The following is a 16540-nucleotide window of genomic DNA, read 5'->3' on the forward strand; positions in this document are numbered from 1 at the left end:
AGAAGAGAAGGCTCCCAGGTGACCTCATTGTGGCCTTCCAGTATCTGAAGGGGGCTACAGGAAGGCTGGGGAGGGACTGCTCAGGATCTCCGGCAGTGATAGGACTAGGGGGAATGGAATGAAGCTGGAGGGGAGGAGGAAGTTCTTCCCCATGAGAGTGGTGAAGCCCTGGCATGGGTTGTCCAGGGAGGTGGTTGGGGCCCTGTCCCTGGAGGTGTTTAAGGCCAGGCTGGATGAGGCTGTGGCCAGGCTGATCTAGTGTGGGGTGTCCCTGCCCGTGGCAGGGGGGTTGGAACTGGCTGATCCTTGTGGTCCCTTCCAACCCTGACTGATTCTATGGTTCTATGTGCCCATACCCACAGGGGGCTCTTTTCCTTGGCCACCTGTGTCTCTGGCTGCACACACAGCCCCGTGGACGACTGCTGCAGGCACAGGTGGACTTTTGGGGGGTGGATGGGTGGTGGTTTGTTTCCTTTAAACCCTACCTGAGCTGATGCCTTGCAGGGAGCTGGCTGTGATTTCCAGCTGACCTTCCTTTTGGCAGCTTGTTAGGGAGCTAGAAAGCGCCGTGGGGAATTCCTGGCCGCTCCAGGCGCTTCCTCTGCTGGCAGGTTTTGTGCACAAAGAGCTAGCAAGGGGCAGCTGTGCAGCACCTCCTCCCTGGGGTGGTGCTCTGCCAGCCTGGCACAACACCTTCACAGCCAACAGTTGGCAGGGGGTGGTGAGCCTGCTTCCAGGTGAATGTTCAAAGCTTGGTGACCTGACTGAGGAGCCATTGAGAGACTTCGTAGATCATAGAATGGTTGGGGTTGGAAGGGACCTTTAAAGGGCATCTAGTTCACCACCCCCCCCTTGCACTCAGCAGGGACATCTGCCACTAGAGCAGGTTGCTCAGAGCCTGTCAAGCTGGCCTGGAGTAGTCCCAGGGATGGGGCATCTCCCACCTCTCTGGGCAGCTTGGGCCAGGGCCTCGCCACCCTCAGTGTCAACCATTTCATCCTTCTCTCTGGTCTGAATCTCCCTCTGTCAGTTTAAACCATCATCCCTTCTCCTGTCACAACAAGCCCTGCTCAAAAAGGCCTGGGTCTCTTGTTCTGTGCCCAGGAGTCCCTGTGAGTAGGAGGTGGCAAGGCAGTGAGTGGTGCTCCTGGGCAGGGGTGAGCTGATAAGGATGTGCTGGTGCCAGCCTCTTTGCTGCCACATTCAGGAGCAGTAACTGCAGGTTCAGACCAGGAAAACTATATGGAAGGAGCTTCAGTTGCCTTGGGTCACAACAGCTTCCTCAGCACTTCCCAGTTTCTTGCCTCAATAGCTCACTGTTAATCCTCAGAGGGCTGTGCAGTGCTGCCCTGCTGCCAGGTCCTGCTAATTCATTGCAAATGCCACTGAAAAACGCTGACCCAGCTCTGCAAGCGGTGGACCCTTCACCCTGGCCTCAGTGCTGGGCTTTCTGCTGTGTTTTCTGCCTCTCCCTGCACCTCCTGTGCTGCAGAAAGGTTTATCTGGGCAGCACTAACCTCATCAGAGCGCCGCAGGTTGCTCCTGCTGCGTGTTTGCGTGCATGCAAATGCAGTCGGAGCGAGCTGCCGCTTTGAGCAGGAGCTGGGAGCCTGCTGGGGACCGCGGGGACCGTGACCCCTCGGTGCCCTCTGCAGCTCTGCTCAGACGCAGGGCTGCTTACTGCCGGGAGCGCGCCCGGCGCGGCCGAGCCCAGCTCAGCACCGAGTCCCTGCCCTGGCAGGTCTGGCCGTGCGTGCTGGAAGGTCGCCCTGCTGCTGCTGCTGCTCCTGAGCACGGTGCCTGCAGCAGGGCAGGGGTGGCAGCAGCACATGTGTCTGTTTACCCTCCCCTGTTGCTGTTTGTAATCCCCTCGATTAGCTTAAGCCACCCGAGGTCGAAGTGGAATCCTCAGGCTAAAGCCGCGGTGGCCCAGCACTGCCTGAAGTGGCCTGGCACAGGCAGAACTAATGCTTCCCATCTGACCTCTCTGTGGCAGCCTCCTGTGACCTACAACAGCTTGCTCTTGCTTTTTTTAATGTCTAATACTCAAGTGTTTGGGCTGCAAAAGTGGACCAGGAAGGCAGGGGTGAGCAGGGTGCTGGCTCCAGGGAGTGCCAGTTTGTTCAGCAGCTGGGGAAATGGGACCCTGTAGAATCACACAATGGTTTGGGCTGGAAAATGCCTTTAAGGTGATTAAGTCCAATGATACTCTAACTCTGCCAAGGCTGGTGTTAAACCATGGCCCTCAGCACCACAGCTCTGCCTCTCTTTGACACCTCCAGGCATGGGCATTCAACCACCTCCCTGGGCAGCCTGTGCCAGGCTTTGAGAACCCTTTCAGTGAAGAAGCTTTTTCTAATGCCCAACCTAAACCTCCCCTGGTGAAGCTTGAGGCCATTTCTTCTCATCCTGTTACTTGGGAGAAGAGACCAACCCCCACCTGGATCCATCCTCCTTTCAAGGAGTTATAGAGAGCCTTGAGGTCTCCCCTCAGCCTCCTCCAGGCTGAACACCCCCAGCTCCCTCAGCTGCTCATCCCCAGCTCCCTCAGCTGCTCCTCCCCAGCCCTGTTCTCCAGACCCTTCCCCAGCTTGGTTGTCCTTCTCTGGACCTGCTCCAACCCCTCAATGCTCTGTAGTAAGGGCTCCACAACTGAACCCAGAACTCAAGGTGTGGCCTCACCAGAGCCCAGTACAGGGGCACAATCACTTCTCTGCTCCTGCTGGTCATCCAGGCCAGGATGCTGTTAGCCTTTTTGGCCACCTGAGCACACTGCTGGCTCATACTTAACAGCTATTGATCAAGAGCCTTTCTCTCCTGGGCAGGTCTCCAGCTACTCTGCTCCAAGCCTGACCCTTTCATGTGACTCAAGTGCAGGACCCAGCACTGTAGCCCAGTACAGAGGCAGAGCTCCCAGTTTCTCCACCCAAAAATGGGAAACACAAACCTGCTGCTTTCCTGTCCTGTCTGGAGAGCCTGGAGAGAATACCTGAGCTGTGTGTCATTAGCACTGCTGCCAGCCTGGCTTGACAGCTTCAGAAGAGCTCACTTTCCCCAGGGGAGCAGGAGGGCTGGTTTTAGGCAGCAGGAAGACTACATTGCTCCAAGTGATGGCAGAAGAACCAGCAGGCACCAGGTACCTCTCTGTGCTGCGTGATTTGGCCAGCACAATTAATGCCTCACTCTTTAAGTAGCCAGAGAGAAGCTGCCATATGGCCCAGCCTGCTGCTCCTCTACTAGGAGAACCAAAAAATGAGTACTCCAAAGGTGCAGCTTGTGCCTGCTCTAGTGCCCACCTGTGCAGCAGGAGGGGGCCCAGCCACTGCTGCTCTTGCACGGTCCAGGCGGGGAGAGCCGGAGCTGGGGACAGGGGCCCCGCTTTGACAGCTCCTGGGCTCCTGCCCTTGGGGTTCAGGGACACCTCGTTGTGGGTACAGAGCCAAAAGCAGTTCCCTCTTCAGGGGTGGAGGGAGAGATGCACAGAATATTCAGGTGGTGTGCCCCAGCCTAGCTGTGGACAAAGCCTAGTGAGGCAGAGAGGAGTGGCGTTGCCTGGCCTGGCAGACCGCTCACCCTCTGGGCTGCCTCTCCCACCCCACCAGAGCCTGTGACTTCACAGGGTGAGTAACAGAGCTTGTCTGAGCCTGTCCTGCTGCTGCCTCACTGGCCAAGGCATCTCCCAGCCCTCTTCTGGCTTTTCTTCCCTTGGCACTGACTTGGAGGTTCTGACTTGGTGGTGGTAGTCAGCTCATGGAGAGACAGCTGTGATGCCTCATGGCTTCCACCTCCTCAGGGATGGAGATGCTGGGAATGGAGGAGCCAGCCATGGAGGAGGTGTTTGGCAGATGTTGCTGTGGTGGCACGGGTGTGAGTGTGCAGCCCAGGCAGAGCTGCCCCCACCAGTACAGACTGTTTGCATGGGCCACTGACTGGGAAGGCTGCAGAACAGCCCTGGGAAGCCCAGGTGAGACCCAGCAGGCAGGGCTCAGTGTGTGGCTGGTTCCTTCTGAAGCCCATCCCTGCCCTGCCTGGGCAGAGGCTGCCAGAGGACCTTTCCCAGCCCTTGGCTGGCTACTGGCAGGGCAGGGTGTGGGCAGGCAGCTTCCCATTGCCCTTGGAAGGTGGCTTGGAAAGTCTTGTGACTTCCTCTGGCTGCTGGCACTGCCTGGACAAGGGCTTGGCAGCACTGGCCAAGGAAGCTGCACTGCTCTGAAGAGCTCAAACCCTGTCAGCACCTGAGCTGTGGCCGAGTGAGCTTGGCTCTGTGCAGGGAAGCCTTGCCTGGCTCTGGCCACATAATATCATAGAACAGTTTGGGTTGGAAGGGACCTTTAAAGATTATCCAGTTCCAACCCCTCTGCCATGGGCAGGGACACCTGCCACCAGCCCAGCTTGCTCATCCAACCTGGCCCCTCCAGGGAGGGGACATCCACAACCTCCCTGGGCAACCTGTTCCAGCATCTCCCCACCCTCACTGGAAAGAATTTCTTCCTCCTTTCCAGTCTCAGTCTCCCCTCTTCCAGCTCCAAGCCATTGTCCTCATTCTGTCACTCCCAGCCCTCGTCCAAAGTCCCTCCCCAGCTCTCCTAGAGCCCCTTCAGGTACTGGAAGGCTGCTCTGAGGTCTCTCTGGAGCCTTCTCTCCTCCAGGCTGAATAGCTCCAACCCTCTCAGCCTGTCCCCACAGGGGAGGTTCTCCAGACCTCCTGGGGATCAAGGTGTTTCTTTTCTGCAGGAGTCTTCCTAGGCCTCCTCCACAGGCATGAGCAAAATCCCTGCCCCAGTGGGGAGCAGCTGAGCTGTCAGCAGGAGATTCCATTTGCTCCCAAGCAAATCTCCGCTGCATCCAGGGAAATCTCCAAGGTCGCTCTCCGCTTCTCACTGCAGGCTGACTCTTCCCCCCCCTCGGCATGTTGTTGCTGCTCCTGCTGTCTAGATCTGTTTTCTCACGGGCTGTCTGGGGCAGCAGCTCCCTTCCCTTCGGGAATGTTTAGGGAGGCTGTTTCCAAGGGCCGTGTGGGGGTGGCCAGGCTCTGCTGGCTGGGCGCCTATCTAGAGGAAAGGCTGCTGCAGGTAGGGCCCCGCAGCAGGACCCTGCTAATCCAGCTTGCCCCTGCTGCCTAATGACTTTCTCAGGGTATTTTTAGCCGCATGCAAACTTTCAGGAAGAGCTTTTCGGCAGCCGAGCACACTGTGGCCTTTGTGCAGGCTCCCGGGAGCGGGGAGGTGAGGGCTCGGCACGGCCGCCGGGGCTCGCCCAGCCCTTTCCCCTCGCCCTGTGCCTGCAGGCGGCTCGGGAGCGCTGCAGCCTGGGGCTGTCAGAGACCCCCTGAGCCGTGCTGAACTCCCGCTGACCTGCCCTTGCCTGTGTGCACTCTACAGCTTGGTTTGGCAGAGCTTCTGGTTCAGGAGCAGCTGAGAGAGCAGCTTTCAGCAGGGGCTGCTCCTCCCGGGCACCGGCACCCTCAGACCAGACTCTCACCCCTGCCTGCTGCCAACAGCAGCCTCTGTGGCACAGTCAGCCTGCAAGTGAAAGCACATTAGGTGGCCTGGGTCTTTCCTTGGAAGCTGTCAGGGCTGGAGGAGCTGGGGCAAAGAGTGGCTTCCCATGGGCTTTGTGTCCCCCTTGCTGCTTGGGGATGCTGGAGCTGCACCGCAGATGCAGCTGGGCAGGCAGAGCAGCTCTGCATTCCGTGCACGGTGCTGCGTCTCCCCTGCTGGCATCTGGGATCTGTCCAAGGCTGTGTGTGGCTTGCAGGGACACAGGGCCGTGTCCTGCCCTGGTGCAGGATGGGTGAGCACCGCAAGGGTTCCTCACAGGGAGCTGAGGTGGGTTTTGTGGCTGTTTTCCAGGCACAAGGTGCCTGGGTGTTGGTCACACGGTGCCCTGCCCGTGCTCACAGGGTGGCAGGGACAAGGGAGATGGCAGGGGTTTGCCACTAGAGCAACACCAGTCAGTGCTTGTAAATGGGAGCCCAGCCTTCAGGAGCAGCATTGCCTCCTGGAGAGTTTCAAAGCAGCTGCCACCTCCCTGCCCACTGGAATGGGGGACTCAAGAGAGCCCACTACAGGGGCAGGATCACTTCCCTGCTCCTCCTGCTCACAGTGTTCCTGATCCAGACCACAATGCTGTTGGCCTTCTGGGCCACCTGAGCACATTGCTGGGGCATGGGCATGGTCAAGCCTGCTGGCAAACTCCCTGTCTGTGGAGGATCTCAGGGTTGGCATAAAGATGCCTCTCACTCTTCAGAGTAAGTAGAGTGTGGGTTGGAAGGAGCAGATCTGAAAACAAGAGCTGCTGCTGATTGCCTGCAGCATCTCTCTGCTTAATGGAGTGGAGAATGGAGCTCCCTGCATCCTGTGGCTCAGTGCAGGGCTGAGGTCTGGGCTCTCACGACTGTGAGCTAAGCAGTGCTGCAATGCCCTTGGTCCATGTGAGCTGTGAGAGGCCACAACTTCAGTCTGGGGTAGCTGGGCTTGGCTGTGATGAGCAGGAATGGCCTTTCCCAGCCCTTATGGGCAGCTTCTTGCAGGCAAGAGCTGCAGGAGGGATTTGCAGCTAGGGTCACAGCCTGAGGATGCTGTGAGGGAAGTTCTTGTCTGAGCTATCAGCATAGTCCATACTGACCTGTGAGCAGTTCTTACCTGGTGATTTGCTCAGAGGCTGGGCCACCAGTGTGAAAACTGTGCCACCAAGTCAGGCAGTGCTCTGACAGCCAAGCCATGTCCTCTGCCAGGGGTGCTGGCCATGCTCATTGCTGGGAGAGCACATTGTCTTGCTCTCTGCTGCTGTTGTGAGCAACTCTCAGGACCTCTGGTTTTCTGCAGGGGCTTAGAAACTGTGAACATGAAGTGCTTGCAGGGTCACTTCCAGCCCAGCTTGGTGCACATGAGCTAGGCAGGGGCTTGATGACCTTGTTAGCTTGTGCTGCCTGTAGTGCAGCAGAGAGTCTTCCACTTTGTGGACTCTGTAAGCTCTTCCTAAGGGCCCTAGAAAGGCTGTGAAGCTTCATGTTCTTAACAGGAGACATGAAATCACTCTCTGAAGGTTTACCTGAGGCTCTGCAGCTCAGACAGCAGGAAAGTCATCAGACCTTTGTGGAATCTCAGTGACCACTGCCCCCTGGGACTCCCATCTCCCTTCACATTGCAGGAGCAGGACTTGCTCCCTCTCCTTTTCAATCAGAAAAAGCCATAGAATGGTTTGGGTTGGAAGGGACCATCCAGTTCCAGCCCCCACCTCCCACTAGCCCAGGTTGCTCAAGGCCTCATCCAACCTGGCCTTGAACACTTCCATAGAGGAGCATCCACAACCTCCCTGGGCAGCCTGTTCCAGTGTCTCACCACCCTCACACTGAAGAACTTATTCCTAACATCCAGACTAAATCTCCCCTCTTCCAGCTTCAATCCATTCCTTCTCATCCTGTTGCTCCCAGCCCTTGTTAGAAGTCCCTCCCCAGCTCTCCTGGAGCCCCTTCAGGTACTGGAAGACTGCTTTAAGGTCTCCCTGGAGCCTTCTCCTCTCCAGGCTGAACAGCCCCAATGCTCAGCCTGTCCCCACAGGGGAGGTTCTCCAGCCCTCTGATCAGCTTTGTGGCCTCCTCTGGACCCTCTCCAGCAGCTCCAGGTCCTTCTTGTGCTGAGGGCACCAGAGCTGGAGGCAGTGCTGCAGGTGGGGTCTGAGCAGAGCAGAGGGGGAGAGGTCTGCTTACTGCAATGCAGAAGCTGCACTGGAGAGCTGATGTACTCCAGTGTATTGATTCCCATTCCCCAAGTGAGGATAAGGGGTCCCAGATGGGCATGGGATGGGGTCCAAGATGGGCATGGGATGGTGCCCAGTGAAAGGCAGGAACAGGCACTGGGTTACTCAGGTCACTGCTATTCAGCAGGCTCTGCCCCACAAGCAAGGGGCAGAGGCACCTGCTGCACCTCAGGGCCCTGCCTTCAGCCAGGAGGCTGCGCAGGGAGGCTGAAGCTGCCGCACGGCTCCCTGCCTGGCTCGGCTCCATGCCTGGCTCAGCTCCCTGCCTGGCTCAGCTGCTCAGCTCCCCAGGCAGGGCCGTGCCTGGCTGTGGGCCTCCACCTGGTGACAGGAGCAGGGGTTGCATTTTAGCCTACATAACCCGGGCTGGTCTGGGGGCCCGGGAGGGCAGTCACCAGGGAGACCTGCTGGGTGTGGCGATGGGAAGCAGCAAACCCCGAGGAAGGCTATAAACAGACATCTCCTGGCTTCCTCCGGCCCTGCCTTTGCTGCATTGTTTGAGCTGCCTTTGTGCTGCAGGCAGGATGCACACCAGCTGGGGGGTGGCTGAGCAAGCAGGGGGGCAGCCTCTCCTGACCTGAAGGAAACACCAAACCCAGCCCTGCTCTGCCTGGACCACAGAGTGTGTGTGTGGGGGGGGTTTACCTTTCTCTTCTCCCACCTCTCCCCGTGGTGTAATTGGCAGATGAGCTGGCCAAGCCACTATCCATCATTTTCCAGCAGTCCTGGCTCACTGGAGAGGCCCCAGAGGACTGGAAGCTGCCAACGTAGTGCCCATCCACAAGCAGGGCCGGTTGGATGAGCCAGGGAATTCCAGGCCTGTCAGCCTGACCTCAGTGCCAGGCAAGATCATGGAACAGTCATCCTGAGTGCAATCACACAGCACTTACAGGATGGCCAAGGGATCAGGCCCAGCCAGCATGGATTTAGGAAGGGCAGGTCCTGCCTGACCAACCTGATCTCCTTCTATGATCAAGTGACTGCCTGGTGGCTGTGGGGCAGGCTGTGGATGTGGTCTGCCTGGACTGCAGCAAGGCCTTTGCCACCATCCCCCACAGCAAACTCCTGGCCAAGCTGTCAGCCCCTGGCTTGGACAGCAGCTCTCTGAGCTGGGTTAGGAACTGGCTGGAGGCTGAGCCCAGAGAGTGGTGGTGAATGGTGCCACAGCCAGCTGGCAGCCAGGCACCAGTGGTGTGCCCCAGGGATCAGTGCTGGGCCCCAGCCTCTTTAACATCTTCATTGATGATCTGGGTGAGGGCATTGAGTCCATCAGCAGTAAATTTGCTGATGACACCAAGCTGGGGGCAGGAGTTGATCTGCTGGAGGGTAGGAGAGCTCTGCAGAGGGACCTTGCCAGGCTGGGCAGATGGGCAGAGGCCAAGGGCAGGAGATTGAACACATCCAAGTGCCAGGTGCTGCACATTGGCCACAGCAACCCCAGGCAGAGCTACAGGCTGGGGTCAGAGTGGCTGAGAGCAGCCAGGCAGAGAGGGATCTGGGGGGAGTGGTTGACAGCAGCTGAACATGAGCCTGCAGTGTGCCCAGGCAGCTAAGAGGGCCAATGGCATCCTGGCCTGCATCAGGAACAGTGTGGCCAGCAGGAGCAGGGAGGTCATTCTGCCCCTGGACACTGCACTGGTTAGGCCACACCTTGAGTCCTGTGTCCAGTTCTGGGCTCCTCAGTTTAGGAAGGAGGTTGACTTGCTGGAAGGTGTCCAGAGAAGGGCAAGAAAGCTGGGGAGGGGTCTGGAGCACAGCCCTGTGAGGAGAGGCTGAGGGAGCTGGGGTTGCTTAGCCTGCAGAAGAGGAGGCTCAGGGGAGACCTTCTTGCTCTCTCCAACTCCCTGAAGGGAGGTTGTAGACAGGCAGAGGTTGGTCTCTTCTCCCAGGCAGCCAGCACCAGAACAAGAGGACACAGTCTCAGGCTGCACCAGGGGAGGTTTAGGCTGGATGTTAGGAAGAAGTTCTATACAGAGAGAGTGATTGCCCATTGGGATGGGCTGCCTGGGGAGGTCGTGGAGTCGCCATCATTGGAGGTGTTGAGGAGGAGACTTGCTGGGGTGCTTGGTGCCATGGGTTAGTTGTTTAGGTGGTGTTGGATTGGTTGATGGGTTGGACACAATGATCTTGAAGGTCTCTTCCAACCTGGTCTGGTTTGGTTTATTCTAATCCACTTTAGACCCCTGACACCAGGCCTGCATTGCTGCCAGCTGTGCAGAGCCAGCATTGCCAAGGGGCAGGCTGTCTCCTCTGTCTTGCCTCGACAAAAGAGCCCAATCTGGAGTCTTTGTGTCTCCATCAACAACCCTACCCTGCAGCATAAACACAGCATCACTTCAGAGGTACCCAGGCCTCCTAGGAAACCTCTCCTCCTTACCCATGTTTTACAGATGCAGATAAACATCAGGGGGGTTCTTACTGAAAGCAACTTTGGGCTCACACTGGGGGTCCAGTTCAGCCCTCATGCTGCGCTGGGAGGGCATCTGGAATCTGGGTGGCAGTGCCAGGAGGTGGATGGGGCTGAGGGGGTTGCAGTCTGTAGCAGTTTTAGCCATGTGCTGAGGCTTGGCTCTGGGCTGAGCCCTCAAGGCCACTGCTGCAGAGTGAGATGTGCTTGGGGAAAACCAGTGCTGAGGTTTTAACATTATGGAGATCTTTTCCCCAGATACAAGCAGCTGAGCTGAGGTGGTGCAGGTCCCTTCCTGGGACCAGAGTGGGGATTTAGGCCTGAGAGATGGACCTCTGGTTCCAGCTGCAGAACACTCCACAGGCTATGTGGGGCTTAGCATGTGGCTAAGGCTATGGCAGCTTGCTGCCCACCAGACCTCCTTAACACCCTTAGGCAGTGCCTGTGCTTTCTCACCTTCCCCTGCCTGGCTGTGGCCTGCTTCAGGGGAGACAAACACACAGCATCCCTTCTCCATGCCCTGTGTCAGTCATCTGGGGCTAACCACTTGCTGTGGCACTGAGATCCCTTAAACCCTGCCCCAAATTCCCTTACTGCCAGGGTGTCTTAGGTAGAAGCAGTCACTGAGTCACCTCCTGTCCCAAGGAGAGGCAGGGGGCAGCAGATGTTCCTGTTGACTTAAGCACTGCTCTCTGGATCTGGAGTTGTCCAGTGGGCTGTAGGCAGCTGAAGCTGTGTGTTGCTGCTGGCCTCTCTCCCCAGATCATCCTCTCCAGAAGATCACACAATTCCAAGGCAGTGGCCTCTCCCACTTACCTTCTGCTCTTGTTTCCTGCAGGGGTCCTGACAGCTGGAGAGCACAACTTTCCCTTCCAGTTCCTGCTGCCAGGTATGGTGCAGATAAATGGCTGAAGGCACTTCCATGGAAGCCTTGGCTCTTGCAGCCCCTCGAGCTGTGCTGCACAGGACTGGGGCTGGGTGGCAGAGGCAGGCTGACATCTTGGCTGGAGGTGCTAGAGGGAACATATGGTCAACCACAGATAGCAGAAGAGCTTAGACAAGCAGTGGGTACCTTCAGCACTGATGCAGAGCCAGGTCTGAGCTAGCACTGATGCCTCTCCAAGCATGACCCTGTGAGCTCTCTGGGTTGTGCAGGGCTCCTGGCCTGTGGCTGGCCAGAGAAAGGATCTCTGCTCTTGCCTGTCTGGTTGTGGAGGATGTCTCCTGTAAGGAGGTTGCAGCAAGGTCTCCAAGTGACCAATATGTCCAGCCCCAGGTGTTCTTTGAGGGAAGCTCCATGTGCTCTGTCTCTCTGGCACTTGCAGCACCCCTCATGTGGTGAGGAAAGCTGCTTAAAGGGACTGCACTTCTAGTTCAGAAACACTTGGCCTGACTCGGCCTTATGACCCTTCTCTTTCTCTCTTGACTCCAGCCTCTGCTCCTACGTCATTTGAAGGCCCCTTTGGCAAGGTGCTGCACCAGGTGAAGGCTGTGATAGACACACCTCGCTTCTCCAAGGACTACAAGTGCAACAGGATCTTCTATGTCCTCTGCCCTCTCAACCTGAACGACATCCCTGACATCGAGGTAAGAGCGAGGAGCAGCGTGCCTGGCAAGTGCCAAGGCTTCTGCTCTGCTCCTTGTCCTGCTGCTTGTCTGGGGAACAACTGTGTGCTTGGACAACCCTCTGCTGCATGCCCTCAATGTGCAAGAGCAGGTCAAGGACTCAGTCTGTCCTGCCTGGCCCTCACTCCCTGCTCCAGGTGACTTCTGACTCTTCTGACATTGCTGTGTAAGATTCAGGTGTGCAGAGAGGTGCTGGCCAGTAGCACCAGGTAGGGGTAGGGTAGGGGTAGGGTAGGGTAGGGTAGAATGGAATGGAATGGAATGGAATGGAATGGAATGGAATGGAATGGAATGGAATGGAATGGAATGGAATAGAATAGAATAGAATAGAATAGAATAGAATAGAATAGAATAGAATAGAATAGAATAGAATAGAATAGAATAGAATAGAATAGGTTGGAAAAGACCTTTGAGATCATCAAGTCCAACCTGTCACCCAACAGCATCTGATCAACTCAACCATGGCACCAAGTGCCTCAGCCAGGCTCTTCCTAAACACCTCCAGGGATGGGGACTCCACCACCTCCCTGGGCAGCACATTCCCATGGCCAATCTCTCTTTCTGTGAAGAACTTCTTCCTCACCTCCAGCCTAAACCTCCCCTGGTGCAGCTTGAGACTGTGTCCTCTTGTTCTGCTGCTGCTTGCCTGGGAGAAGAGACCAACCCCCTCCTGGCTACAACCTCCCTTCAGGGAGCTGGAGAGAGCAAGAAGGTCTCCCCTGAGCCTTCTCTTCTCCAGGCTAAGCAACCCCAGCTCCCTCAGCCTCTCCTCCCAGGGCTGTGCTCCAGACCCCTCCCCAGCTTTCTTGACCTTCTCTGGACACCTTCAAGTCTCTCAATGTCCTTCTTAAACTGAGGAGCCCAGAAGTGGACACAGGACTCAAGGTGTGGCCTCAGCAGTGCTGAGCACAGGGCACAAAGACTTCCCTGCTCCTGCTGGCCACACTGTTCCTGATGCAGGCCAGGATGCCCTTGGCCTTCTTGGCCACCTGGGCACACTGCTGGCTCATGGTCAACTGCTGTCAACCACTACCCCCAGGTCCCTCTCTGCCTGGCTGCTCTCAGCCACTCTGCCCCCAGCCTGTAGCACTGCCTGGGGTTGTTGTGGCCAATATGTAGAACCTGGCACTCAGATACGTTCAGTCTCCTGCCCTTGGCCTCTGCCCATCTGTCCAGCCTGGCAAGGTCCCTCTGCAGAGCTCTCCTACCCTCTAACAGATCAACTCCTGCCCCCAGCTTGGTGTCACCTGCACATTTACTGATGATGGACTCAATCCCCTCATCCAGATCATCAATAAAGACACTAAAGATCATGGTGCTTATATAGACCTGGGTTTGGGGAATTTGCTGTGAAGGGAAGAGTCACTAATGGGACAACAAAACAGGGGGTGGGGTGAAGTGAGCCCTTGCTGCCTGTGGCAGTGCTGTGGGGCTGGTGCTGGTTCTTTCCATCCTCTTCGATCAGACCTTAGCTTGTTTGGGATCTCTGAGTGTCTTCCTGGGGGCTCTTGGTGTCTCCTGAGCTGATACCTGTGTCTCTCTGCTGTCCTGCAGCAGCCCAACACTATGTCAATCACCAAGAAGTTCAACTACAAGCTTGTGAAAAGTGGCAACATCATCCTGACAGCCACCTCGGATCTGAAGGGCTACATCGTGGGGCAAGCGATCCAGCTGCGTACCGACATAGAGAACAAGTCAGGCCGGGACACCGGGGCCGTGGTGGCCAGCCTGCTCCAGGTAGGCATCCAGAAGGCTCATTCTTCACCTTCTGCTGGGACCTCACCCTGCTGAGGCCTCTGTGAAACTGGGACAGCTCTCACCAACCTGCATCTCTGCTGCCTGTGGCTGGGAGGTGGCAGCGAGGAGGCCAAACCTCTGCGCAGCTGTGCTGCTCTCTGCCTTGCCGTGGAAGGGGATGGTGGAACTTGTCTTGCTTGAAGCAGCTCAGTCTGGCACACAGCAATGGGGGGGTTCTGCTTTGCACATTAGGTTTGGGCTGATCTGTTGGAGAGCAGCTCTGGGAAAAAGGAACTGGGAGTCCTGGTGGACAAGAGGATGGCTGTGAGCCAGCAATGTGCCCTTGTGGCCAGAAGGCCAATGGCATCCTGGGGAGAACAGAATAGAACAGAACAGAATAGAATAGAATAGAATAGAATAGAATAGAATAGAATAGAATAGAATAGAATAGAATAGAATAGAATAGACCAGACCTTCAAGGTCATTGTGTCCAACCCATCAACCAATCCAACCTACCTAAAATCTCTTGAGTGCATCAAGAAGAGTGTGGCCAGCAGATCGAGGGAGGTTGTCCTCCCCCTGCACTCTGCCCTGGTGAGGCCACATCTGGAGCAGTGTCCAGTTCTGGGCTCCCCAGCTCAAGGACAGGCACTTGCTGGAGATGGTGCAGGAGAGGGCTATGAAGATAGGGGACTGGAACATCTCTTATGAGGAAAGACTGAGAGAATTTGGGCTTTTTAGTCTGGAAAGGATAAGACTAGGGGAGGGGGATCTCATAAATGCTTATAAATCCTTCAGGGGTGGGTGTCAGGAGGATGGGACCACTCTTTTTTCCAGTGGTACCCAGTGTCAGGACAAGAGGCAACAGGCACAAACCAAAACATAACAAGTTCCATCTGACCACGAGGAGGAATTTCTTTAATTGAAGGGTGTTGGAGCCCTGGAACAGGCTGCCCAGAGAAGGTGGTGGAGTCTTCATCTCTGGAGACATTCCAAACCCTCTGCCCAGACATGTTCCTGTGTGACCTTCTCTAGGTGACCTTGCCTGGGCAGGGGGTTTGGACTGGATGATCTCCAGAGGTCCCTTCCAGCCACTCCCACTCTGTGATTCTGTATGTGACAAAGCAGTTGGGTGGTTTTGTGTCCTGGCTTGTGTTTGGGGGGTGGGGGACACAGAAGCCCCTCTGCAGCCTGGCTGCTAGCTGCTGCTTTCTCCTGCCTGTGCAGAAAGTGGCTTACAAATCCAAGCGCTGGATTTACGACCTGAGGACCATTGCTGAGGTGGAAGGCTCAGGAGTGAAAGCCTGGAAGCATGCAGAGTGGAAGGAGCAGATCCTCGTGCCAGCACTGCCCCAGTCCATCCTGCAGGGCTGCAGCCTCATCCATATTGACTACTACATCCAGGTGAGTACCTCAGTGCTCCTGGGGAGCTGCAGTGGGCCATTGGATGTGGCACTTGAGGCTGTGGTTTAGTAGTCATGAGGTCTTGGGTGACAGGATGGACTTGGTGATCTTTGAGGTCTTTTCTAACCTTATTGACTCTTCCACTCTTCCTCCACTCTTCCTCCACTCTTCCTCCACTCTTCCTCCACTCTTCCTCCACTCTTCCTCCACTCTTCCTCCACTCTTCTTCCACTCTTCTTCCACTCTTCTTCCACTCTTCCTCCACTCTTCCTCCACTCTTCCTCCACTCTTCCACTCTTCCTCCACTCTTCCACTCTTCCTCCACTCTTCCACTCTTCCTCCACTCTTCCACTCTTCCTCCACTCTTCCACTCTCCCTCCACTCTTCCACTCTCCCTCCACTCTCCCTCCACTCTCCCTCCACTCTCCCTCCACTCTCCCTCCACTCTTCTTCCACTCTTCCTCCACTCTTCCTCCACTCTTCCTCCACTCTTCCTCCACTCTTCCTCCACTCTTCCTCCACTCTTCCTCCACTCTTCTTCCACTCTACCACTCTTCTACTCTACCACTCTTCCACTCTACCACTCTTCCACTCTTCCACTCTACCGCTCTTCCCTGCAGCTTCTGTGCTGCTTCTGTGCCAAGCAATTCTGCTGGCCCCTGGGTCAGGTGAACCTTCCCAGAGCAGTGTCTGATGAAGGGGATGCCACTGTGTGTTCTTCTCTTGCAGGTTTCCCTCAAGTCACCAGAGGTTTCTGTCACTCTGCCCATCTACATCGGCAACATTGCTGTGAACAGGGTCCCGCTGAGCCCGTCCTGCTCCATCCAGCACATGCCCTCTGCCGTGGTGCCCAGCGCCCCCCCGGAGGAGGAGGAGGCTGCGGCTGCCTACCACCCGATGGACAATGTCTCGATCCCCACCAAAAGCCATTCCCAGCAGCAGCCATTCAGCTACGCCCCAGGACTGAGCTTCCAGGAGCTGAGGGCGGACTCTGAGCAGACAGGCTCCCCCAGCCACCCCACGCTCTGCCTCTCAACAGGAGCCACTGTCCCTTACTACGCGGAGGGGAACGTGGTGCCGGTCCCCACGGCCAGCTCCCTCATCCTGCCTCCCGAGTACAGCACCTGGGGCTACCCCTACGGTGAGCAGCCCAGGGCTGAACGGCCTGGGGGGTAGCTGGAAACCTCTCCTACCACCAGAGTCTCTGCTAGCTGTGAGCTGGGTGGGCACAGAGATGTCAGCCTGCTGAGGGCTGATGTCAGAGGAGACCACAACAAAACTGGGGAGGGATGTTTTGCAAGAGCTTCTAATGATAGAACAAGGGGGGATGGATTGAAGCTGGGGAGATTTGGACTGGAGGTTAGGAAGAACTTCTTGGCAGTGGGGGTGGGGAGACACTGGCACAGGTTGCCCAGGGACATTGTGGATGTCCCCTCTCTGGAGGTGTTCAAGGCCAGACTGGATGAGGCCTTGAGCAAGCTGGGCTGGTGGGAGGTGTCCCTGCCCATGGCAGGGGCTTGGAACTGGATGAGCTTTAAGGTCCCTTCCAACCCAATCCATTCTGTGATTCTCTGAATCTGTGAGACCATGAGATCTCTCTGCCTG

At 56.7% G+C, this 16540-nt stretch overlaps 1 protein-coding gene across 1 annotated transcript in view; it reads left to right on the top strand.

Annotated features, from left to right (window-relative positions):
• The window catches only part of ARRDC1 (arrestin domain containing 1), a 53058-nt gene that overhangs the window by 28880 nt on the left and 7638 nt on the right, over positions 1-16540 (top strand). The window contains exons 3-7 of the mRNA XM_068164236.1: positions 11007-11057; positions 11601-11755; positions 13349-13531; positions 14759-14935; positions 15665-16076. Coding sequence (XP_068020337.1) covers positions 11007-11057; positions 11601-11755; positions 13349-13531; positions 14759-14935; positions 15665-16076 — 978 coding nt within the window. The remainder of the gene's footprint in view (positions 1-11006; positions 11058-11600; positions 11756-13348; positions 13532-14758; positions 14936-15664; positions 16077-16540) is intronic.

The sequence above is a fragment of the Melanerpes formicivorus genome, unplaced genomic scaffold, assembly GCF_026170545.1.
Source record: "Melanerpes formicivorus ecotype bairdi unplaced genomic scaffold, bMelFor1.0.p_v2 SCAF_77, whole genome shotgun sequence".
NCBI classification, from domain to species: Eukaryota; Metazoa; Chordata; class Aves; order Piciformes; family Picidae; genus Melanerpes; species Melanerpes formicivorus.